This window comes from Mobula hypostoma, chromosome 6 (assembly GCF_963921235.1).
Source record: "Mobula hypostoma chromosome 6, sMobHyp1.1, whole genome shotgun sequence".
NCBI classification, from domain to species: domain Eukaryota; kingdom Metazoa; phylum Chordata; class Chondrichthyes; order Myliobatiformes; family Myliobatidae; genus Mobula; species Mobula hypostoma.
In genome coordinates this window covers 169,511,559-169,536,224 of record NC_086102.1, presented here as the reverse complement: position 1 = coordinate 169,536,224, position 24,666 = coordinate 169,511,559, and the positions used below count along the sequence as shown (strand labels likewise).

The following is a 24,666-nucleotide window of genomic DNA, read 5'->3' as shown; positions in this document are numbered from 1 at the left end:
TAAATAACTAACTGTGAACTCGCACTCTCCTGTGAGGAGACTTTATGGGCAGCTTGTTTCTTATCTCATACTGCTGATCAAACTTCATGAGTCAGATTTGCCTTTGTGGGGCAGGAATACACTTTATCCTATTAAATTTTATTCCATTATATGACAGTTAACCTAACAAACCACTTCTGCATGTCCATGATATCTCATTATGCCCATGATTTGTAAATACAGTATACAGTTTGGCAGGGAGCAGTATGTCCAGCAGATCACAAGCTTTTGTCATGTAAGAAGTCTTGTTGCACTAGAGGTGATAGTGGATTTTGGTAAGAATACCAGCCTTCGTTGAGAGCTTGTTCCCAAGATATTTTATAGGGTCTTGTAATGGACAGTCATTGGTAAATGGTAGTGGTGTACAGGAAATTAACTTTTAGTTGTGGATGTTGAGTATGAGGTCCATTGTTGCTAATATTAAAGTAAATGAGTTGAAGATAATTTGGAGCTCTGCCTCAGAATGCACACACACAAGAGATTCTGCAGAAACTGAAAATCCAGAGTAACTCATACAAAATGCTAGAGAAACTCAGCAAGTCAGGCAGCATCTATGTTAAGTCCCAATGAAGGGTCTCAGCCAAAAACATTGACTGTTTATTCCTTTCCATAGATGCTGCCCAACTTGTTGAGTTCCTCCAGTATTTTGTACGTGTTACTCAGAAAGCACACATGCAAGCATTGCAATCATCATCTGCACGTAAGCATTCTTTTGTGTGAAGTTGAGCTTCTGTTAACCTAATCTCCATATAAGGGGGAAGAAAGGTGCAACCTGATATTATATGAAACATTAATTCTGCTTCGTTCTTCACAGATGTTACCTGACTTCATTTTTAGCCCTCAAATAACTTGCAAAGGTTTTGTAGATACTTGAAACCTTGAGCACCACACACAAAATGCTTTGAGTTTTTTTACAGTCAGGCAGCGTGTATGCAGGGGAATATCTGCTGAAGGGTCTCGGCCCAAAAGAGCAACAGCTTACCCCCTTACCCCCTCCATTGTTGCTGTCTGACTTGCTGAGCGTCTCAACATTTTGTATATATTGCTCATTGTTAACCCTTTCTACTTTTAATCCACAAGTGTTACACTGCAATGAACCTTAATATTGCTAGTGAATTGAAGGTATGAGGACAGATGGAAGAAAAGTTTGTGTTGAGGGGGTGAAGAGAGGAGGTGCAGTTAGTAGGGAGGATTTGTTAGCTATCAAAACAATTTGTGAGTACACCAGGTAGTATGTATCAATGCAGCCCCAATGCTGCACTTAGCCATGTGTTGAAGCCCATAGTTATTGTGGAGTAATGAACGGCTTACCTTTGAAGTGAAAATGCAAGACAGTTGGGAACTCAATGCAACACACAAAATCCAATGTTTAAAGATTTGTGGTGAGTTCTAAAATCTCTCCTGCCAAAACAAGATTATTGGCTTGCACGCGACTATATTCTTGTAACCCGGCTACAATGCTGTTTCTACACTGCTACGTAGCGGTCAATTTTGCAAAGCTACTAAAATGCAGGATCACTATAATAAAAATGGTATTTAATTGAATTCGGTGGTACACTTCCATCCTCTTCTGCCCATTAATAATCATCTTGTCCTCATTTGTGTAAGAAGTTTTTAAAAATGGTGAGGGATAGAAATGAAGTACGGTTAAGGAAATGGTTCACCACAAACAATACTGAGGGACTTGTAGTAATTTTATTTATAAATAGTAAATATACAGAGCATATAATACTGAAACCAACAGTTAAATGGTATATTCTCTAAAGAGATGTCTAAACAAATTTGATTACCATTATATAAAGTATGCAAGGTATCTGTTTCACAACACATTTAACATTCATAGACAAGTGAAAAATTAGAGCAAGGTTTGGTTTTGCAGCAAGTTGGTCTGTTAAAACCACAAATACATACACAAGGGAAAATGTCAATATTATCAATGAAGGAAATGTAAAGCATAAATGTAAATATGAAGATTTTTAATACTGATTATACTGAGTTGTTGCTTAACAAAAAAGAAATGCTTTGAAGTCAGTATTTTGCCTCGGGTTCCAGGAAAATAATCCTAAGCCAACTGTAAACCATTTTAGTTATTTTTGCTCACTTAGGCACTATTGAATGCATAACACTTAAAAACAAAAATGGTTAAAAACTTAAAACAGCAATCGAGCAAATTACAATTCATTTCATTTCTTAGAATGTTGCTCTTTGGCCCACATCTTCAAGATTGACTTGTCTCAGTCTTGGTGTGTTCTCTCCAACATTGTCCATACCGATTTCAGCTGAAATATTTGTTTTGTTTAAGGTAGATGCTTCATCAATACTCATGCTGCCTTTTACCTGTTCCGGAGGGCGTTTCCATTCAGGTCGTGTGGCAATCCAGAAGATGTACCCTCCAAAGACTAAAATCAGAATTCCAAGAGCATTGACAAATATAGCCTCAGGAGGTGACTGAGCATATGAGAGTGTGACATTACTTCCTGGGCGCCTGAAAAAAAAATGTATGAAATATGATATTAGTGTTTGTATTCAAAAAAAATATTTAAATATTCATTAGCAACAGTCCAAATTTAGAAGTTGAGTATTTCTATTTCTGAGTATACTCAATTTAGGAGTCAGGGTCAAGTCAGACATTTTCAAGTTCATCAACTCAATCAAGCAGTTTTTACAATGAGGGTACACTTCCTGCTGCACTAGCAAATAACAAGCAATCATGAGGGTCAGCTTTATGCCTGCTGTTTGGAGGGGTAGCAGGAGTACGAAAATGTGATTTCAATTAACACTTTTAAATTCATTTCCCTTTTAACAGATTACAGTAGCTTTCCAAAGCGGAATACAAAATTGTAAATGCTTTAATATATAATTTTTTTAAAATATATACATATATATGAAGTGTGTGTGTCTATATATACATACACACACACACACACAAAACTGGATTTTATGGAATTCAAAATGTGAATAAGGATAGGCTGCATCAATGGTCAAACATCAGAGTGCATCTACCCTCTTACTTTTGTTTCCACCCCAAGACCAACAAAAAGTAAACAAGTCAATTTTATTTTTAAGTTTCCTACCTACTAGGTGAGATTTTGCACGATCAGTGAAGAAGTTTGTCTTCTGGACACATTTGTTATTTTTTTTTAAATAATAGTAAATTGCTTGCTGATTCCAGTCTAGTTATACAATTTTTTTTGAGATCAGTATAGTTTATTATAATTGCTAAAGTTGAAATGTATTTGAAATAAACAATGTTTGATAAAAATATGAATTATATTTGCAGTTCTTAAAGTACTTTTAACAAAATTGAAAAATTATCCACTGATCCCAGTTGAATCATGCTCGGAAGGAATGTGGCTTGAAGAAATTGGAAATTGGGTATTTAACCTCTGTGTCCAATTTAATCAAGTGGCTGGATGCTGAATAGATAATAGAGGCTTCATATTAAAGAAGACCATATTAGTACCATGTAGGTTCTCTGTTTTGTTACTGTAGTTTACCATTTCAGATAGGATAAGCAGAAACCCCAATATTGCTAAATAACATTTAGAAATAAAGAAAACCAGATTATGATGAATTTGCTTTAAAAATATTTACTACAAATTCTTTAACTTTTTTTGTGAAAATTTACTCTGAAATGATTTGTCCATGAATAAAGGATGAGATGAAAATCTGGAATATGAGCATATTGTACACTCTAGATCAAATAGTTCACAGTGCAGTAAATCTTCATACTCTACAAATACAGTATAGTGATGATTATTTCAGATAATTATTTTATACTTACAGAGAGAAAATAAGTTTTTCAGTTATTCCTGTTTCAGCTGCAATAATTGCCATTCCAAAGATGAAGAGACCAGCAAACACATGGATTGACATGTAAAATGCCTTGATATACATGGGAGTGAATGGCAGCAAAAAAATGCACAACCCTAATACCATCTGCAAGGTAAAAAGATACAGTTTACTATTATATAAGAATCTACTCAATAACTCCACAGCCATCAGATGGCAAACAGGCAACTTTGAGAAATAAAACCTTACAGCACTTCTTTAGAAACATAGAAAACCTACAGCACAATACAGGCCCTTCGGCCCACAATGCAGTGCCTAACATGTACTTACTTTAGAAATTACCTAGGGTTACCCATAGCCCTCTATTTTTCTAAGTTTCATGTACCTATCCAGGAGTCTCTTAAAAGACCCTATTGTATCTGCCTCCACCACCGTCAGCAGCCACTCACCACTCTCTGCGTTTAAAATAAATAAATACCCCTGACATCTCCTCTGTACCTTAAAACTGTGCCCTCTCGTGTTAGCTATTTCAGCTTCAGCCCTGGGAAAAAGCCTCTTATCATCCACACGATCAATGCCTCTCATCATCTTATACACCTCTATCAGGGTGCCTCTCATCCTCCGTCGCTCCAAGGAGAAAAGGCCAAGTTAACTCAACCCATTCTCATAAGGCTTGCTCCCCAATCCAGGCAACAACATCCTTGCAAATCTCTGCACATTTTTTATTGAGGTGACTAGAACTGAGCACAGTACTCCAAGTGGGGTCTGACCAGGGTCCTATACAGCTGTAACATTACCCCTTTGCTCTTGAACTCAATTCCATAGTTGATGAAGGCCAATGCACTATATGCCTTCTTACCCACACAGTCAACCTGCTCAGCAGCTTTGAGTGTCCTATGGACTCGGAACCCAAGATTGCTCTGATCCTCCACACTGCCAAGAGTCTTACCATTAATACTATATTCTACCATCATATATGAACTACCTCACACTTGTCTAGGTTGAACTCCATTTGCCACTTCTCAGCCCAGTTTTGCATCCAATCAATGTCCCGCTATAACCTCTGACAGCCCTCCACACTTTCCACAACACCTCCAACCTTTGTGTCATCAGCAAATTTACTAACCCATCCCTCCACTTCCTCATCCAGGTCACTTATAAAAATCACGAAGAGAAGGTGTCCCAGAACAGATCCCTGAGGCACACCACTGGTCACTGACCTCCATGCAGAATATAACCCATCTACAACCATTCTGCCTTCTGTGGGCAAACCAGTTCTGGATCTACAAAGCAATGTCCCCCTGGATCCCATGCCTCCTTACTTTCTCAATAAGCCTTGCATGGGGTACCTTACCAAATGCCTTGCTGAAATCCATATACACTACATCTACTGCTCTTCCTTCATCAATGTGTTTAGTTGCATCCTCAAAAAATTCAATCAGGTTCATAAAGCACAACCTGTCTTTGACAAAGCTATGCTGACTATTCCTAATCATATTATGCCTCTCCAAATGTTCCTAAATCCTGCCTCTCAGGATCTTCTCCATCAACTTATCAACCACTTAAGTAAGACTCACTGGTCTATAATTTCCTGGGCTATCTCTACTCTCTTTTTTGAATAAGGGAGCAACATCTGCAACCCTCCAATCCTCCAATAACTCTCCCGTCCTTATTGATGATGCAAAGATCATCGCCAGAGGCTCAGCAATCTCCTCCCTCGCCTCCCACAGTAGCCTGGGGTACATCTCATCCAGCCCCAGTGACTTATCCAAGATCAAGTACAGCCTCTCCTCTTATAGGCGTATCTACATATTGTGTCAGGAAACCTTATTTAAACCCCTTGTTCTAGAGAGATGCCAATCAATATTGGGGAAATTAAAATCTCCCATCACGACAACCCTGTTATTGCACCGTTCCAGAATCTGTTTCCCTGTCTGCTCCTTGATGTCCCTGTTACTATTGGGTAGTCTATAAAAAACATTCGGTAGATTTATTGACCCCTTCCTGTTTCTAACTTCCACCCACAGAAACTCAGTAGACAATCCCTCCATGACTTCCTCCTTTTCTGCAGCCGTGACACTATCTCTGATCAGCAGTGCCATGCCCCCACCTCTTTCACCTCCCTCCCTGTCCTTTCTGAAACATCTAAGGCCTGGCACTTGAAGTAACCATGTGCCATCCAAGTCTCTGTAATGGCCACAACATCACAGCTCCAAGTACTGATCCATGCCCTAAGCTCATGCGCTTTGTTCATGATACTCCTTGCATTAAAATAGACACATCTCAAACCATCAGCCTGAGCGTATCCCTTCTCTATCACCTGCCTATCCTCCCTCTCGCACTATCTCCAAGCTTTCTCTATTTGTGAGTCAACCGTCCCTTCCTCAGTCTCTTCAGTTCAGTTCCCACCCACCCCACCCCCCCAGCAATTCTAGTTTAAACTTTCTCCAGTAGCCTTAGCAAACCTCCCTGCCAGGATATTGGTCCCCCTCGGATTCCTTTTTGTACAGGTCATGCCTGCCTCAAAAGAGGTCCCAATAATCCAGAAATCTGAATCTCTACCCCCTGCTCCAATCCCATAGCCACGCATTTATCCTCCATCATCATTATCATCAGGTGCCGTGTCCTGTTTGAGCTTTGACTGCCATGGCCCACACACTCCTGTTTCGCGTCAAGTGAATCAATTCATTGGTATTCATTTCCAGTTCTCTGGCTGCTGTCTCCATCATCATTTGTCTTTGTCTTCCTCTTGCTTTCTTCCCTTCAGTCTTTCCCATAATTACCATGCATTCTAACTCCTCTTTCCTAATCACATGTCCAATGAAGTTACATTGCCTTTTCATGATCTCATACATTATTTCTCTTTTTGTGTTTGTTCTGTTCATGACATCCTCGACCTCCACCTCACTCTATTTCTATACTCACTGTTGCGTGGCATAGGCAGTAATCCCAAGATTACTACCTTTGAGGTGCTGCTTCTCAACTTCCTTCCTAACTCCATGTAGTCTGTTTTCAGGACCTCCTCCCTTTTTCTACCCATGTCATTGGTACCAATATGTACCATGACCTCTGGCTGTTCACCTTCCCACTTCAGAGTATCATAGACGCGATTAGAAACATCTCAGACCCTGGCACCTGGGAGGCAAACTACCATTCGTGTTTCCGTCCTGTGTCCACAAAATAAGTGAAATGTATTAAAGGACCAAACAGAAATTGAGTCACAGTTTTAATAATCTTGAAGTTATTCTTTTATCTAGAGAATACCAAAAATATATCAGTTCAATTTGAAAATAAATGCCACTTAACTATTTGCAGATTTAATGTGAGATTCTCTGTATCATCCACCATCTGCTCCCACCTCCACACAATCAAATTTGACTAAAAGCAATGCGGACAGGCAATAATGTGAAGTTCAAAGAGTGCAGTCGACAACAGTGACAGAAAGGTGCTTGTTGTTGGTTATTGTTCAGAAACTTAAAACTTAGCTTTCTTGTATATCTTGAGGGATTGCATGTGACAGAATGGGGGGGGAGCGGAGAGAGATTTACAGGTGGCCATCTGCTTTGGAACAGGACACAATGGTTCATGAACATGGAATCATAAAGAAAAGACAGTGAATGCATCCTTAGCTACAGATAGCAATGATATAAAGGACAAGGAGAGACATGGCCATGGTCTTGAAAATAGCTTACATTGGCTATGGATTGAGAAGTACGTTGTAGGTGAGTTATTGAAGAGCTTGTGTTGGTTTCAAGGAATCTAAAGTAGAAAGACTGCTTTAAGACAAAGCATTCTCAGGTTTCTTTGCATTGGTAGTGGTGACTGGATCTGATGTTAGAGAAAGCAGTACTTGATGCAGACAGTTTTATACCACCACAGAGCATGAGGAGGTATTAGATGTACCAGTTCTAAAAGAACTATTGGGAACAATAGATTTCAGGGAGATAATTTGTTAAACTTTAGGGGAAACTGGAAACATAGAACATAAAAATTTACAGCACTTGACAGGCCCTTTGGCCCACAATGTTGTGCTGACCATGTAACCTATTCAAGAAACTGCCTAGAATTTCCCTAGTGTATAGAACTCTATTTTTCCGAGCTCCATGTACCTATATTAGACGCTCTTAAAAGACCCTATTGTATCCGCTTCCACCACCACCACCAGCAGTGCATTCCACAGACCACCACTCTCTGTGAGGCCACACCTGTAGTACTGTGTGCAGTTCTGTTCTCCATATTTGAGGAAGGATATACTGGCTTTGGAGGCAGTGCAGAGGAGGTTCACCAGGTTGATTCCAGAGATGAAGGAGTTAACCTATGAGGAGAGATTGAGTCGCCTGGGTCTACTCTCTGGAGTTCAGAAGAATGAGAGGGGATCTTATAGAAACATACAAAATTTTGAAAGGGATAGATAAGATAGAAGTAGGAAAGTTGTTTCCCTTGGTAGGTGAGACTAGAACTAGGGAACACTGCCTCAAGATTCAGGGGAGAAGATTTAGGACGGAGATGAGGAGAAACTGTTTTTCCCAGAGAGTGGTGAATCTGTGGAATTCTCTGCCCAGGGAAGCAATTGAGGCTTCCTCACTAAATATATTTAAGAAACAGTTAGATAGATTTTTACATAGTAAGGGAATTAAAGGTTATGGGGAAAAGGCAGGTCGATGGAGCTGAGTTTACGGACAGATCAGCCATGATCTTTTTGAATGGCGGGGCAGGCTCGATGGGCCGGATGGCCTAGTCCTGCTCCTATTTCTTATGTTCTAAAACCTTAATCCTGACATCCCCTCAGTACCTATTTCGAAGCACCTTAAAACTGTGCCCTCTCATGTTAGCCACTTCAGCCCTGGGGAAAAGCAGCTGGCTATCTACATGATCAATGCCTCTCATCATCTTATACACCTCTATCAGGTCACCTCTCATCCTCCATCGCTCCAAGGAGAAAATGCTAAGTACATGCAACCTATTCTCACAAGGTATGCCCTCCAATCTAGGCAACATCCTTGTAAATCTCCTCTACACTCTCTCTACAGTATCCACATCCTTCCTGTAATGAGGTGACCAGAACTGAACACAGCACTCCAAGTGGGGTCTGACCAAGGTCTTATATAGTTGTAACATTATCCCACAGCTCTTGCACTCAATCTCACGGTTGATGAATGCCAACACAGCATACACCTTAACAACACTGTCAACCTGCGTAGCAGCTTTGAGTGTCCTATCGACACGGACCCAGAGATCTCTCAGATTCTCCACACTGCTGGTCTTACCATTTACATGATATCCTGTCTTCAAACTGGATGTACCAAAATGAACCACTTCACACTTAATCTAGGATGAAGTCCACCTGCCACTTCTCAGCCCAGTTCTGCACCCTATCGATGTCCCGCTGTAACCTCTGACAACCCGCCAGACTATTCACAACACTCCCAACCTTTGTGTCATCAGCAAACTTACTAACCCATCCCTTCTACTTCCTCATCCAGGTCATTTATAAAGATCACAAATAGGAGGGGTCCCAGAACAGATCCCTGTGGAACACCACTGGTCACCGACCTCCATGCAGAATACGAACCATCAACAAACACTCTTTGCCTTCTGTGGGCAAGCCAATTCTGGATCAACAAAGCAAGGTTGTAGATGGGTTATATTGGTTGTAGACCAGTCATATTCTGCATGGAGGTCGGTGACCAGTGGAGTGCCTCAGGGATCTGTTCTGGGACCCCTACTCTTCTTGATTTTTATAAGTGACCTGATGAGGAAGTAGAGGGATGGGTTAGTAAATTTGCTGATGACACAAAGGTTGGGGGTGTTGTGGATAGTGTGGAGGGCTGTCGGAGTTTACAGTGGGACAACAATAGAACATAGAATAGTACAGCACAGTACAGGCCCTTCGGCCCACAATATTGTGCCGACCCTCAAACCCTGCCTCCCATATAAGCCCCCACCTTAGATTCCTCCATATACCTGTCTAGTAGTCTCTTAAACTTCACTAGTGTATCTGCCTCCACCACTGACTCAGGCAGTGCATTCCACGCACCAACCACTCTCTGAGTAAAAAACGTTCCTCTAATATCCCCTTTGAACTTCCCACCCCTTACCTTAAAGCCATGTCCTCTTGTATTGAGCAGTGGTGCCCTGGGGAAGAGGCGCTGGCTATCCACTCTATCTATTCCTCTTATTATCTTGTACACCTCTATCATGTCTCCTCTCATCCTCCTTCTCTCCAAAGAGTAAAGCCCTAGCTCCCTTAATCTCTGATCATAATGCATACTTTCTTAACCAGGCAGCATCCTGGTAAATCTCCTCTGTACCCTTTCCAATGCTTCCACATCCTTCCTATAGTGAGGTGACCAGAACTGGACACAGTACTCCAAGTGTGGCCTAACCAGAGTTTTATAGAGCTGCATCATTACATCGCGACTCTTAAACTCTATCCCCCGACTTATGAAAGCTAACACCCCATAAGCTTTCTTAACTACCCTATCCACCTGTGAGGCAACTTTCAGGGATCTGTGGACATGTACCCCGAGATCCCTCTGCTCCTCCACACTACCAAGTATCCTGCCATTTACTTTGTACTCTGCCTTGGAGTTTGTCCTTCCAAAGTGTACCACCTCACACTTCTCCGGGTTGAACTCCATCTGCCACTTCTCAGCCCACTTCTGCATCCTATCAATGTCTCTCTGCAATCTTTGACAATCCTCTACACTATCTACAACACCACCAACCTTTGTGTCATCTGCAAACTTGCCAACCCACCCTTCTACCCCCACATCCAGGTCGTTAATAAAAATCACAAAAAGTAGAGGTCCCAGAACAGATCCTTGTGGGACACAATCCTCCAATCTGAATGTACTCCCTCCACCACCACCCTCTGCCTTCTGCAGGCATGCCAATTCTGAATCCACCTGGCCAAACTTCCCTGGATCCCATGCCTTCTAACTTTCTGAATAAGCCTACTGTGTGGAACCTTGTCAAATGCCTTACTAAAATCTATATAGATCACATCCACTGCACTACCCTCATCCATATGCCTGGTCACCTCCTCAAAGAACTCTATCAGGCTTGTTAGACACGATCTGCCCTTCACAAAGCCACGCTGACTGTCCCTGATCAGACCATGATTCTCTAAATGCCCATATATCCTATCTCTAAGAATCTTTTCCAACAGCTTTCCCACCACAGACGTAAGGCTCACTGGTCTATAATTACCCAGACTATCCCAACTACCTTTTTTGAACAAGGGAACAACATTCGCCTCCCTCCAATCCTCCGGTACCATTCCCATGGACAACGAGGACATAAAGATCCTAGCCAGAGGCTCAGCAATCTCTTCTCTCGCAGAGCAGCCTGGGGAATATTCCGTCAGGCCCCGGGGACTTATCTGTCCTAATGTATTTTAACAACTCCAACACCTCCTCTCCCATAATATCAACATGCTCCAGAACATCAACCTCACATGCAAAACTGGGCTGAGAAGTGGCAGATGGAGTTTAACCCAGATAAGTGTGAGGTGGTTCATTTTGGTAGGTCAAATATGATGGTAAAATATAGTATTAATGGTAAGATTCTTGGCAGTGTGGAGGATCAGAGGGATCTTGGGGTCCAAATCCATAGGACACTCAAAGCTGCTGCACAGGTTTACTCTGTGGTTAAGAAGACATACAGTGTATTGGCCTTCATCAACCGTGGGATTGAGTTCAAGAGCTGAGAGGTAATGTTACCGCTGTATAGGACCGTGATCAGACCCCACTTGGAGTACTGTGCTCAGTTCTGGTCATCTAACTCCAGGAAGGATGTGGAAACAATAGAAGGGTGCAGAGGAGATTTACAAGGATGTTGCCTGGATTGGTGAGCATGCCTTATGGGAATAGGTTGAGTGAACTTCACCTTTTCCCCCTGGAGCAATGTAGGATGAGAGAGGTGTACAAGTTGATGAGAGGCATTCACCATGTGGATAGTCAGAAGCTTTTTCCCAGGGTTGAAATGGCTAACACAAGAGGACACAGTTTTAAGGTGCTTGGAAGTAGGTACAGAGGAGATGTCGGGGTAATTTTTTTTTAAATGCAGAGAGTGATGAGTGCGTGGTATGGGCTGCCAGTGACGGTGGTGGAGGTGGATACAATAGGGTCTTTTAAGAGGCGCCTGGGTAGATGCATGGAGCTTAGGAAAATAGAGGGCTATGGGTAACCCGAGGTAAATTCTAAAGTAAGTACATGTTCAGCACAGCATTATGGGCTGAAGGGCCTGTATTGTGCTGTAGGCTTTCTATGTTTCTAAGGTCTCCTTGGATCCCATGCCTCCTTAATTTCTTAAGGAGCCTTGTATGGGGAACCTTATCAAATGCCTTACTGAGAGGGGCAGGTTTAGGAAACAACAATAGTTTTGATTTTGAGGGCAGAAGGTCATGAAATCCTTTCACTGCATGTCACATATCCGCAGAAAAATCTTGGGAATATTTAGACGCACCTAATGGCACAGAAGATCTTAGAGCATAGACATAAAAGGTATGACTATCGATGTGGTATCAAGAAGGGAGCATGTTGATAATGGTAGATACAGTGGATAGGCTCCAAGCAGCACAATTTAATATATCAAGATGCTTAAGAGTTAAAGGATAGAATAGATAGTACAAAATAATGTAACATGTTATGGAACAGCAAATTGAAATGGTCTTAGAAAAGGATTTCTATATAAGGGCCTTGCTCATAAAACCAAGAAAGGAATACAGTATAGAATAATTTTATTATGAGAAGGATACAAAAGCCATGAGATTCGCTACATTGATACTGAATGGGACTGTAGAGGGACGAGGGCAATGTTGTTATAATGATTTTATTTTGAATCAGATATTGAAGTAATGGACTGCACTGGAAAGGTTTTATGAGGATGGATAATGAAATGTTTGTTCTTATGGAAAAGTTGGTAACGAGTGGCATTGATTCAGCTCGCTCACTGAAAGGAATGACAGGAAAGCATTGTACCTTGTGAATATTTACACACATGAAGGACCAAAATGTGCAGAATCAAGTAAAGTAAAATGAGAGAGAGAAGTGGTCTAGATGTATACAGTTAAATCAGTTAAAAGTACAATGAATTACCAGTGGCAAATAATGCAGCAGGTATTCTATTTCCTACGCTTTTTTCATGCTTTCCCTGCCATCTCAGAACTACAAGGATTCCTTTTTTTCCACTTGTGTTTCTGGCCTCCACATTCAACACACACTGCCTATTCCAACCACTCAAAAGTACCAGATGTTTAGTCGCAACAACGTTAGTCTCTTTCAAAATTGGCTTCCTCCATCCTTTCAGACAGTGAATTCCAGAACATGACTACTCTGCATGAAAATAATTATATCCAGTCTCTGGTTTCTTTCTTAACTATCTTTAACCTATTTCCAGAAACTATTTCTTTTCATTAACTTTCCCAAAATTCTTTTTAACTTCAATGTCCTTATTAAGAATATAGAAATGGAGCTGCCATTCAGTCAAACTTGTATGAGACATTTCTACAATAATTAATGTGAAATGCATTGCTTCTCTAACATTTCTTGCCTCAGTTTTTAACATTATATCCCTTGTTCTTGTTTCTTATAAAAACCAACCTACCTTAAACAGGTCCCAATTAAATCACCTCTTCAACTTTTATATATGCAACACACATCAAAGTTGCTGGTGAACGCAGCAGGCCAGGCAGCATCTCTAGGAAGAGGTACAGTCGACGTTTCAGGCCGAGACCCTTCGTCAGGACTAACTGAAGGAAGAGTTCTCGGCCTGAAACGTCGACTGTACCTCTTCCTAGAGATGCTGCCTGGCCTGCTGTTTCACCAGCAACTTTGATGTGTGTTGCTTGAATTTCCAGCATCTGCAGAATTCCTGTTGTTTGAACTTTTATATATACTAGTTTTTTAGAGAATCTGTGCCCCATAGGAGCAGAAATAAGCCATTCAGTCCATCAACTCTACTCAGTATCAAACATTAGAGACAAAATCTAGGTGTGGTCTAACCAGATCTTAGTGGATAATCTCTGCATTAAGAATCTTTTTTTCCCATAATCATTCTACCTATCAGAAATCCCTCATATATAATCTCTCTATACCCTTTCTGAAGTTTTATCTTCGTTCCAAATGAAAGGCATTTTAATTTGGCACAATATTGCAACATAGACCTGAATAATGTCCTGATCACTCCCACATCCAGGTAAGATTGATATATTGTACCTCCTGCTATTTCCATCATTACTTCTATCACCATTTTAGGATATCTCCCATCCAAACAGGAAGATCTTTCTGTGTTGTACGCTTACAAATTTTTTTAAACATCTGCTCAAATTCTATAGCTACACACCACGAGCTTCCAGAACACTGAATCTTTCATTGCAACATTGGCAGAATCTCAGTCATGCCCAATGCCTCCACAAGATTAGTTATTTTTCAGTCTTGTTGTCTTAAAGCCACATTTAACAATTGCAAAGATTTGACACAAATATTTCTCTTTGACGAGAATCAGAACAAATGCGTTATCAATTTAAAATAGTCACTGAAATGGAGGAATTGTTTGGATTAAATGTATAAAGGATTACTGAAGTTTAGAAAGTTTTGTCATATGGGAAACTTGAGATGAAAACTGCTCGGTTTTAAGAGAAAAAAGTTACATAAGTATTTGAAACTGTAAGATGCTTCAGGTGTGTGAGGAGGGAGTGTGGCCTTTGTAATAAGGCTGTGCTCAGAGATGACATGTTTGGGGCATCATCCAGTTTGGTCATATGGTAGAACTTAAAAATAAGAAGGAAGTGGGGGAGTGGTCACACTGGTGGGGCTGTATTATGGACCCCAATGAACACTGGAAACCTGAGCAGGTGTGTAGAGAAACTGTTCATAGTCATCAGAATAATAATTGTATTATTGAGGAATTTTAATTTCCCTGGTATTGATTAGGCCAACCAAAATGCTAAGGCTCTGGACAAGGTAGAATTTGTGAAATAAGTCCAGGAATATTTCCTGAGTAAATATATAAAGTGTCCTACTCACAATACTGAATCTCCTCTGAGGAACTGAGACAGGACAAGTAACTGAAGTGGCAGTCAGTGAGCACTTTAGCTCCAGTGACCATAATTCTGTTAGTTTTACAATAGTGATGGAAAAGGATAGGTCGGGTCCACAGGGTAAGATTCTGAACCGGACCAGAGCAAAGTCTGGGGGAATTAGGATCTAGCAGAGCTCACTTAGTGAACAGAGTCAGAGTAGGGGGAGTCTGCATGGGAAATCACATTTATAAAACCTTTAGAGTTTTTTTAAGAAGTGACCACAACAGTACAGGAATTAGAGTCATGAATGATGTCTATTTGGACTTTAGCAAGGTCTTTGACAAGATCCTGAATGGTAACCTAGTCTGGAAGCTTAGGTCTCATGGAATGCAGGGAGATCTAGTTAGGTAGATTCAAAATTGGCTTGGATGTAGGAAGCAGGGAGCAGTGGTTAAAGGTTCTTTCTCAGAATGGCGGCGGGGTCAATGTTGGGACCCTTGTAATTCATTATTTATATAAATGATTTGGATGCAAATGCACAAGGCTTGATCAGTCAATTTGCAGATTACACAATATTAGTAGGTATTGTTGATAGTTCAGAAGGTTATTGTATATACAAGGGGATCTTCGTCAATGAGGGAAGTGAGCTGAAAGTGGCAAATGGATTTCAAATCAGGTAAATGTAAGGGGATGCATTTTGGAAAGTCAAACCAGTGTAACACTTATACAATGAATGTCAAGTCACTAGGGAGTGTAATGACACAGAGGAACATAAGAGAACTAGTGCATAATTTGTTAGAGGCGGCATTGCAGGTAAACACAGTGGTGAAAAATATGTTGAAGATGCTGGCGTACATCAATCCTGGCACGTCAGAATCAAAATTAGGTTATTTTCACTGGTATGTGTATGGGCTGAGAAGTGGCAGATGGAGTTCAACCCAGAGAAGTGTGAGGTGGTTCACTTTGGAACACAAACTCCAAGGCAGAGTACTGTGCTGTACTATCCTATGTTCTATAAAATTTGTTAACTTAGCAGCAGCAGCAGTTCAATGCAATACATGATAATATAGAAATAAATAAATTGCAGTATATATATAATGAAGATTAAAAATTGTGCAAAAACAAATAATATATAAAAAAAAGAGGTAGTGTTCATGGGTTCAATGTCCTTTTAGGAATCGTATGGCAGAGGGGAAGAAGCTGTTCCTGAATTGCTAAGTGTGTGCCTTCAGGCTTCTGTACCTCCTACCTGATGGTAACAGTGAGAAGAGGGCATGTCCTGGATGATGCGGGTCCTTAATAATGGACGTCGCCTGTCTGACGCACCGCTCCTGGCGCTCCTGGAAGATGTCTTGGATACCACAGAGGCTAGTACCCAAGATAGAGCTGACTAATTTTACAACTTTCTGTAGCTTCCTTTGGTCCTGTGCAGTAGCCCACCACCCACCCCCATACCATTCAGTGATGCAACTTCTCAGACTGCTCTCCATAGTTTTAATAGGAACATTTAATGTCAGAGAAATGCATACAATATACATCCTGGAAATCTTTTTCTTCACAAACATCCACAAAAACAGAGGAATGTCCCAAAGAATGAATGACAGTTAAACGTTAGAGCCCCAAAGTGCCCCCGGCTCCCCCCCCCACATACAAGCAGCAGCAAAGCAACGACCCCCACCCCACCAGCATAAAAGCATCAGCACCCTCCACCGAGCACTCAAGCGTGCAGCAAAGCATCAATAAAGACACAGACTTGCAGTACCCCAAAGACTACTCGTTCACCCGGTAATTTGACATACCACAGGCTCTCTCTCTCCCTAATAAGGGAAAAAGAGGTGTCCCCTTTTCACAGCAAGAGAGGAGACATAACAAACAACTCGCTGATTTACAATGTTAAAAGTCTGTTGCTTCACTTTTTCTGAGCTCTGCACCCAGAGTCAGCCCCAGAAAGGCATATATAGGCCTATAAGGTATCATATAGTACACATGAGTATAGGAGTTAGGATATTACGGTGCAGTTGTATACATTGTTGATGGGGCCACACTTGAAGTACTGTATGTACTTTGGGTCATCCTTTGAAAGGAAAAAAGTGGTTAAACTGGAAAGAATGCAAGAAAGATTTAAGAAGATGTTTCGAGACTAGAGGACCTGAGCTGTAGGGATAAGTTGGTGAGGCTGGTTGTTATTCTTTAAATCAAAGGAAAAGGAGGGACTACTTTAGTAAAATGTTTAGAATTATCAGAGGCATAGATAAGATGGATGGTAAGAGTCTTTTCCCCAGAATAGGGGAGTACAAAACTAGGTGCATAGATTTAGGGCGAGAGGGGAAAGATTTAAAAGGGACCTGAAGGGCAACTATTTTCATATGGAAGTTGGTGAGTATATCGAAAGGGAAGTAGTTGAGTCAAGCACAATAGTATCATGTAGGAAGCACCTGGATAGGTACACGGAGAAGCCAGGCTTAGCCAGATGTGGTCTGAATGCAGGAAGTGGGACAGCATGGACTCTATCTGTGCTGTATTGCTCTCTGACTTTATAATAGAATTAGTTATAGTTTGATTTTGCAATTTTGATTTCTGCCTGTCGCCGGCCCCCTAGGCCTGAGTCGACGTAGTAGTAGGTTGCCTCCTGTACTAACAAGCCCTGTGGTTCTAATACAAAGTTAACTTGTTCATTCACTTTGCTTTTTTACTCAATGTTAATTTGTGTTGTTGCTTCATTTCAGTGTAGTTTCATTTGTACTTTTGTATTTGGATTGAAAAGTCACTTACTTGCAAAGCATACATGATAACTGCAGCCAGTCCAATCCAGCTGTGTAAGCTGTACATGTTAGGAATCTTCTTGGAGTTGTGAAAGTCAAAAACCGCCACAAGTGAAATGATCATAAGTATAAAGGTTGCAATACTGAGGCTGGCATGAATGATCTTCATTCGGGGTTTACTAAAGTTCCATGTCCAGGGCAGTCTGTAAATGATCAGTGCTGAAAGAAATGAAATACTTCTTACTGCAGGAAGTAAATCTGCAGATACACAAAATTCCCAATATTACAGACCAATGCAAAAACTTTGTATTAATAATTTAGTTTGATTAAAAATGTGAGAATGGCTACATCCGACACTTGGAATGGATTTAGTCTATTAACAAGAGCTAACATCTGGAGATAAACCTCCCCTACTTCGAACGATTATACTGACAATATATGTCAAAGTCAAGGCACACAATCCAAAAGAAAGAAAGATTCTTGTTCAGTACACTTCGCTAAATAAAGCACAAAGTTAAAGGGAGTGGAAACGTCCTGCACACATCCATCCGGGTTTGTTGAAGTGTTTCTTAAATGTGTAAATCAAGATGTAAACAATTTTAAAATCATTAGAAACAAGAGAAAATCTGCAGATGCTGGAATCAGTAGAGTACGTTTGTGTGCAGCAAATACTTAATTTCTGTCCGCATAACTTTGCCCATGGAACAAACCCATAAATTGGCTATACATGGAATTATGATGTAGTGGCCGTTACAGAGACTTGGCTGGCACCAGGGCAGGAATGGGTTCTCAATATTCCTGGATTTCAGTGCTTTAAAAGGGATAGAGAGGGCGGAAGAAGGGGAGGAGGGGTGGCATTACTGGTCAGGGATACGATTACTGCTACAGAAAGGGTGGGTAATGTAGCAGGATCCTCTTTTGAATCAGTATCAGTGGAAGTCAGGAACAGGAAGGGAGCAGTTACTCTATTGGGGGTATTCTATAGGCCCCCTGGTAGCAGCAGAGATACAGAGGAGCAGATTGGGAGGCAGATTTTGGAAAGGTGCAAAAATAACAGGGTTGTTACCATGGGTGACTTTAACTTCCCTAATATTGATTGGCACCTAATTAGTTCCAACAGTTTAGATGGGGCAGAGTTTGTTAAGTGTGTCCAGGATGGATTCCTGTCACAGTATGTTGACAGGCCAATTAAGGGGAATGCCATACTAGATCTGGTATTAGGTAACGAACCGGGTTCAGGTCACAGATCTCTCAGTGGGTGAGCATCTGGGGGACAGTGACCACCGCTCCCTGGCCTTTAACACTATCATGGAAAAGGGTAGAATCAGAGAGGACAGGAAAATTTTTAATTGGGGAAGGGCAAATTATGAGGCTGTAAGGCTAGAACTTGCGGGTGTGAATTGGGATGATGTTTTTTCCGGGAAATGTACTATAGACATGTGGTCGATGTTTAGAGATCTCTTGCAGGTTTTAGAGATAAATTTGTCCTGGTGAGGAAGATAAAGAATGGTAGGGTGAAGGAACCATGGGTGACAAGTGAGGTGGAGAATCTAGTCAGGTGGAAGAAGGCAGCATACATGAGGTTTAGGAAACAAGGATCAGTTGTGTCTATTGAGGAATAAAGGGTAGCAAGAAAGGAGCTTAAGATGGGGCTGAGGAGAGCAAGAAGGGGGCATGAGAAGGCCTTGGTGAGTAGGGTAAAGGAAAACCCCAAGGCATTCTTCAATTATGTGAACAACAAAAGGATGACAGGAGTGAAGGTAGGACCGATTAGAGATAAAGGTGGGAAGATGTGCCTGGAAGTCAGCGAGGCCCTCAATAAATATTTCTCTTCTGTATTCACCAATGAGAGGGAACTTGATGATGGTGAGGTTGATGTTCTGGAGCATGTTGATATTAAGGGAGAGGAGGTGTTGGAGTTGTTAAAATACATTAGGACAGATAAGTCCCCAGGGCCTGATGGAATATTCCCCAAACACGAGGAATATTCCCCAGCCTGCTCCATGAGGTGAGAGAAGAGATTGCTGAGCCTCTAGCTAGCCTCTACCATGGCCCTTGTGGCTACGGGGGTCAGGGGGTATGGAGGGAAGGCTGGGGCGGGGTTCTGAGTTGGATGATCAGCCATGATCATAATAAATGGCAGTGCAGGCTCGAAGGGCCGAATGGCCTACTCCTGCACCTATTTTCTATGTTTCTATGTTTCTACATTTATGTCCTCGTTGTCCACGGGAATGGTACCGGAGGATTGGAGGGAGACGAATATTGTCCCCCTGTTCAAAAAAGGCAGTAGGGATAGTCCAGGTAATTACAGACCAGTGAGCCTTGCGTCTGTGATGGGAAAGCTGTTGGAAAAGATTCTTAGAGATAGGATCTATGGGCGTTTAGAGAATCATGGTCTGATCAGGGACAGTCAGCATGGCTTTGTGTAGGGCAGATTGTGTCTAACAAGCCTGATAGAGTTCTTTGAGGAGGTGACCAGGCATATAGATGAGGGTAGTGCAGTGGATGTGATCTACATGAATTTTAGTAAGGCATTTGACGAGGTTCCACACGGTAGGCTTATTCAGAAAGTTAGAAGGCATGGGATCCAGGGAAGTTTGGCCAGGTGGATTCAGAATTGGCTTGCCTGCAGAAAGCAGAGGGTCATGGTGGAGGGAGTACATTCTGATTGGAGGGTTGTGACTAGTGGTGTCCCACAAGGATTGGTCCTGGGACCTCTACTTTTCGTGATTTTTATTAACAACCTGGATGTGGGGGTAGAAGGGTGGGTTGGCAAGTTTGCAGACGACACAAAGGTTGATAGTGTTGTGGATAGTGTAGAGGATTGTCGAAGATTGCAGAGAGACATTGATAGGATGCAGAAGTGGGCTGAGAAATGGCAGATGGAGTTCAACCCGGAGAAATGTGAGGTTGTACACTTTGGTAGGACAAACTCCAAGGCAGAGTACAAAGTAAAGGGCAGGGTACTTGGTAGTGTGGAGGAGCAGAGGGATCTGGGGGTACATGTCCACAAATCCCTGAAAGTTGCCTCACAGGTAGATAGGGTAGTTAAGAAAGCTTATGGAGTGTTAGCTTTCATAAGTCGAGGAACAGAGTTTAAGAGTTGCTGGGTAATGATGCAGCTCTATAAAACTCTGGTGAGGCCACACTTGGAGTACTGTATCCAGTTCTGGTCGCATCACTATAGGAAGGACATGGAAGCATTGGAAAGGGTACAGAGGAGATTTACCAGGATGCTGCCTGGTTTAGAGAGTATGCATTATGATCAGAGATTAAGGGAGTTAGGGCTTTACTCTTTGGAGAGGAGGAGGATGAGGGGAGACATGACAGAGGTGTACAAGAATAAGAGGAATAGATAGAGTGGGTAGCCACCTCCTCTTCCCCAGGGCACCACTGCTCAATACAAGAGGACATGGCTTTAAGGTAAGGGTGGGAAGTTCAAGGGGGATATTAGAGGAAGGTTTTTTACCCAGAGAGTGGTTGGTACGTGGAATGCACTGCCTGAGTCAGTGGTGGAGGCAGATACACTAGTGAAATTTAAGAGAGTACTAGACAGGTATATATGGAGGCAGAGTTTAAGGGTCGGCACAACATTGTGGGCCGAAGGGCCTGTACTGTACTGTGCTGTACTATTCTATGTTCTATACTCCCGAGTTTTAAACTAGATATTACGAATTTATTAGCGTATTAAATGAAGGAGATCGCAAGCAAAATCCCAGCTAATGTTTGGACTGAGGCAAAATAGGTAAAAATAATTAACTCACACAGTGTTAATATTCGGCGGGCCTAAAGTTCATACTTCAGGATTAATGCAGGCAGCGAATAGTTCTCTCTTGGCGGAATATCTATCCAACGCCGTGACCCACGTTACAACGCTCCAGCCGGCACTCGTGTTTCTTTTTGTTGGCAAGTATATTTTAAAAGTACGATTTAGGCATCATTTCCCAACCCAAACCTATCCTCTCCCATCACCACCGCCCCCCGCCCTCACCATCTACCCACCAACATACCGAATCCGTTGTTGAAGATGAATCCTACAGTGCTGAGCACCGGGTGCCAGTTAAATTCAAGCAGTCCCGAATCCCACGCCAGACCCCCTCTCCAAAAAAGCACCCAGGTCAAAACAGTGGCAATCGAGAGAATTCCCAGCAAAAGGGCGGCCAAGAGCAACGCCACAAACTGCCGGAATTTTTCCATTTCTTCCAGGCTGTGCGTTCGCAGACTGAGGGAGACTCTGCTCTCAGTGTAACGAGCGGGGGCACTGGTCCGTGGTGTGTACGGAACTCTCACCACGCCAGTGTCCTAATGTGCAGTGCAGGCCATCTCCGGCGGTGAATTAAGCAAGATTTTGGATGGGAGCTGAGCCTTGACTGCGTTGCAAGTAACTAATCTGTTGCGTAAGTTGAATGTTTTTGTTTCCTTCAGGAAATCCAACTCTCTCATAACTGAGGCTTACTAGATCCGATTTCTGTTACAAAACTGTGGTTAACAAACTTTTGATAGCAATGCGCATGCGCGAGTTAATCATGCCAAACATCTGGAATTTGGCAAGTTTACCCACTTGAAGTAGAATCAAATTAGTAAATAATATGACTGACAAAGTGTCTAGTGTATCGTCTCAACTGTCAATAAGGAAATTATATAAACTAATAGTTGTTTTATAGTCGCGTATGAGATTTCAAACTGTCTTGAAGGCATTTCCGAGATGGCTCCAGCTGCAGTTTGTTTTGGGCGATGGTGTCAACACCGTGACTCAGCAGCCGCAAGGAATAGGCTGGGATAAGACCGAGGAAAAGAAATATCACTTCTGCACGTGATTGGATTAAAAAGTCGCACGTGAGTTTTGCTTCATTGGCACAACTTTTTTAAAAAACTCGTTTCATAACTTGAAAATTTGGTATTTGTCCTGTGGATAATCATTGTACTTCCAAAATAGTCACAGAGTTCTGCCGCACAGAAACAGGCTCTTCTGCCCAACAAATGAATGCTAACCATTTTTACTAATCCCAGTTGCCTGCTTTAATCCATACACTTCTAGATCTTGCTCAGTCAGATACCTGTCTAGATGCCTCTTGTGTTGTCACTGCCTCTCCCAGCCTCTTGTCTGCTCATTCCATGATAGCAACTACTCTCCACTCCCCTTTAAACTTCTCCCCTCTCTTAAACACTCTGCCCTACTTATTGTCTCTCACTAATTGTGTATACTTCTATCATGTCATGTCTCGGCTTCCTTTGTTCCAGTGAAAACAAGCCGTGCTATACAATCTCTTCTTATAACTTAAATCCTCCAATCCAGGTGACCTCCTTGTAAGGCAGACACAAGGAAATCTGCAGATGCTGGAAATTCAAGCAACACACACAAAAAATGCTGGTGGAACGCAGCAGGCCAGGCAGCATCTATAGGAAGAGGTACAGTCGACGTTTCGGGCCGGGACCCTTCGTCTGTAACTCAGTTGCTCAGCTGATGAAGGCAGCACTGACACCACCTTGCGATTTCCAAGCAGCCCCAAGATCTCTCTGTTCAGAAATCCCTCTGATATTCAGGGCCCTGATATTCACCGTGCACGTTCTGCCCCGGTTTAACTTCCCAAAATCCAACACTTCACACTTAGTTATGGAGCAATATAACACACCGGCCCAGCCAATCCATGCTGACCACAGTGCCCACCCAGTTGCCTGAGTCTCCTACCGGCCTCCCAATGTACAGTACTTATTCAAGTACATCAGACGGCTGCCTTTGAGGAGTTTCTACGTTCCCTCGGGGTGCTCCCATTTCCTCCCGGAGTCCAAAGACCATATAACAATTATAACAATTACAGCACAAAAACAGGCCATCTCGGCCCTTCTAATCCGTGCCGAACTCTTACTCTCACCTAGTCCCACCGACCTACACTCAGCCCATAACCCTCCATTCCTTTCCTGTCCATATATCTATCCAATTTAACTTTAAATGACAACATCGAACCTGCCTCAACCACTTCTGCTGGAAGCTCATTCCACACAGCTACCACTCTCTGAGTAAAGAAGTTCCCCCTCATGTTACCCCTAAACTTTTTGCCTTTTAACTCTCAACTCACGTCCTCTTGTTTGAATCTCCCCCACTCTCAATGGAAAAAGCCTATCCAGGTCAACTTTATCTACCCCCCTCATAATTTTAAATACCTCTATCAAGTCCCCCCTCAACCTTCTATGCTCCAAAGAATAAAGACCCAACTTGTTCAACCTTTCTCTGTAACTTAGGAGATGAAACCCAGGTAACATTCTAGTAAATCTCCTCTGTACTCTCTCAATTTTTATTGACATCTTCCCTATAATTCGGTGTCCAAACTGTACACAATACTCCAAATTTGGCCTTACCAATGCCTTATACAATTTCAACATTACATCCCAACTTCCATACTCAATGCTCTGATTAATAAAGGCCAGCATACCAAAAGCTTTCTTCGCCACCCTATCCACATGAGATTCTGCCTTCAGGGAACTATGCACCATTATTCCTAGATCCCGACATTTCGGACATTTTGGTTGGCACGTTAATTGATCGTTGAAAACTGTCCCGTGATTGGGCCAGCATTAAATTGGGGGGTCGCTGGGCAGCTCGACTCGAGGGGCCGGAAGAGCCTACTCCATGCTGTATCTCAATAAATAAATTGATAATTGATTATTGTATCTGCATCAATCACTTCCTCAGCAGCTCATCCCAAATAATCACCATCCTCTGTGTGGAGAAAGTTACCCCTCGGGTCCCTTTCAAATGTTTCCCCTCTCACCCTAAAGCTATGCATTCTAGTTTTTAACACTTTACCTGGGAACACAACAGAGTACATTCACCCTATCTGTACCGCACATGATTTTATACACCTCTTTTATGTCACCCCTCAGTCTCCTGTATCACAAGGAATGACGTCCTAGCCTGCCCAGCCTCTCCCTGTGACTCAGTTCCTTCAGTCCCGGCAGAGTCCTCGTAGATCTTCACTGCACTCTTCTCAGCTCAATGAATTCTCTCCTGTAATAGGGTGACTCGAATTGTACTTGGTACCCTAAGTT

The 24,666-nt window shown here is 42.1% G+C and overlaps 1 protein-coding gene and 1 long non-coding RNA gene across 2 annotated transcripts; one reads left to right on the top strand and one right to left on the bottom strand.

Annotated features, from left to right (window-relative positions):
• Nucleotides 1–1,721: 1,721 nt before the first annotated feature.
• LOC134347724 (plasma membrane ascorbate-dependent reductase CYBRD1) lies at nt 1,722–21,981 on the bottom strand. Its single transcript, XM_063050117.1, has 4 exons — nt 21,630–21,981; nt 17,630–17,838; nt 3,824–3,978; nt 1,722–2,524 (listed from the first exon to the last, which is right to left on the bottom strand). The coding sequence occupies exons 1-4, from the start codon at nt 21,814–21,816 to the stop codon at nt 2,230–2,232; spliced, it is 846 nt and encodes a 281-aa protein (XP_062906187.1). The 5' UTR covers nt 21,817–21,981; the 3' UTR covers nt 1,722–2,229.
• Nucleotides 21,900–24,315, top strand: LOC134347725 (uncharacterized). Its single transcript, XR_010018240.1, has 3 exons — nt 21,900–22,016; nt 22,314–22,455; nt 22,916–24,315. It is a non-coding gene; the product is annotated as an uncharacterized LOC134347725 (long non-coding RNA).
• Nucleotides 24,316–24,666: the final 351 nt, after the last annotated feature.

Excerpts from the sequence above, each read along its gene's own strand:
- LOC134347724 (XM_063050117.1), bottom strand. The coding sequence starts at position 21,816 with ATGGAAAAATTCCGGCAGTTTGTGGCGTTGCTCTTGGCCGCCCTTTTG. Across the intron at positions 17,839-21,629 it reads CATCTTCAACAACGGATTCG|CACTGATCATTTACAGACTG; the intron begins GTATGTTGGTGG and ends CATTTCTTTCAG. Across the intron at positions 3,979-17,629 it reads TTATCATGTATGCTTTGCAA|ATGGTATTAGGGTTGTGCAT; the intron begins GTAAGTGACTTT and ends TTTACCTTGCAG.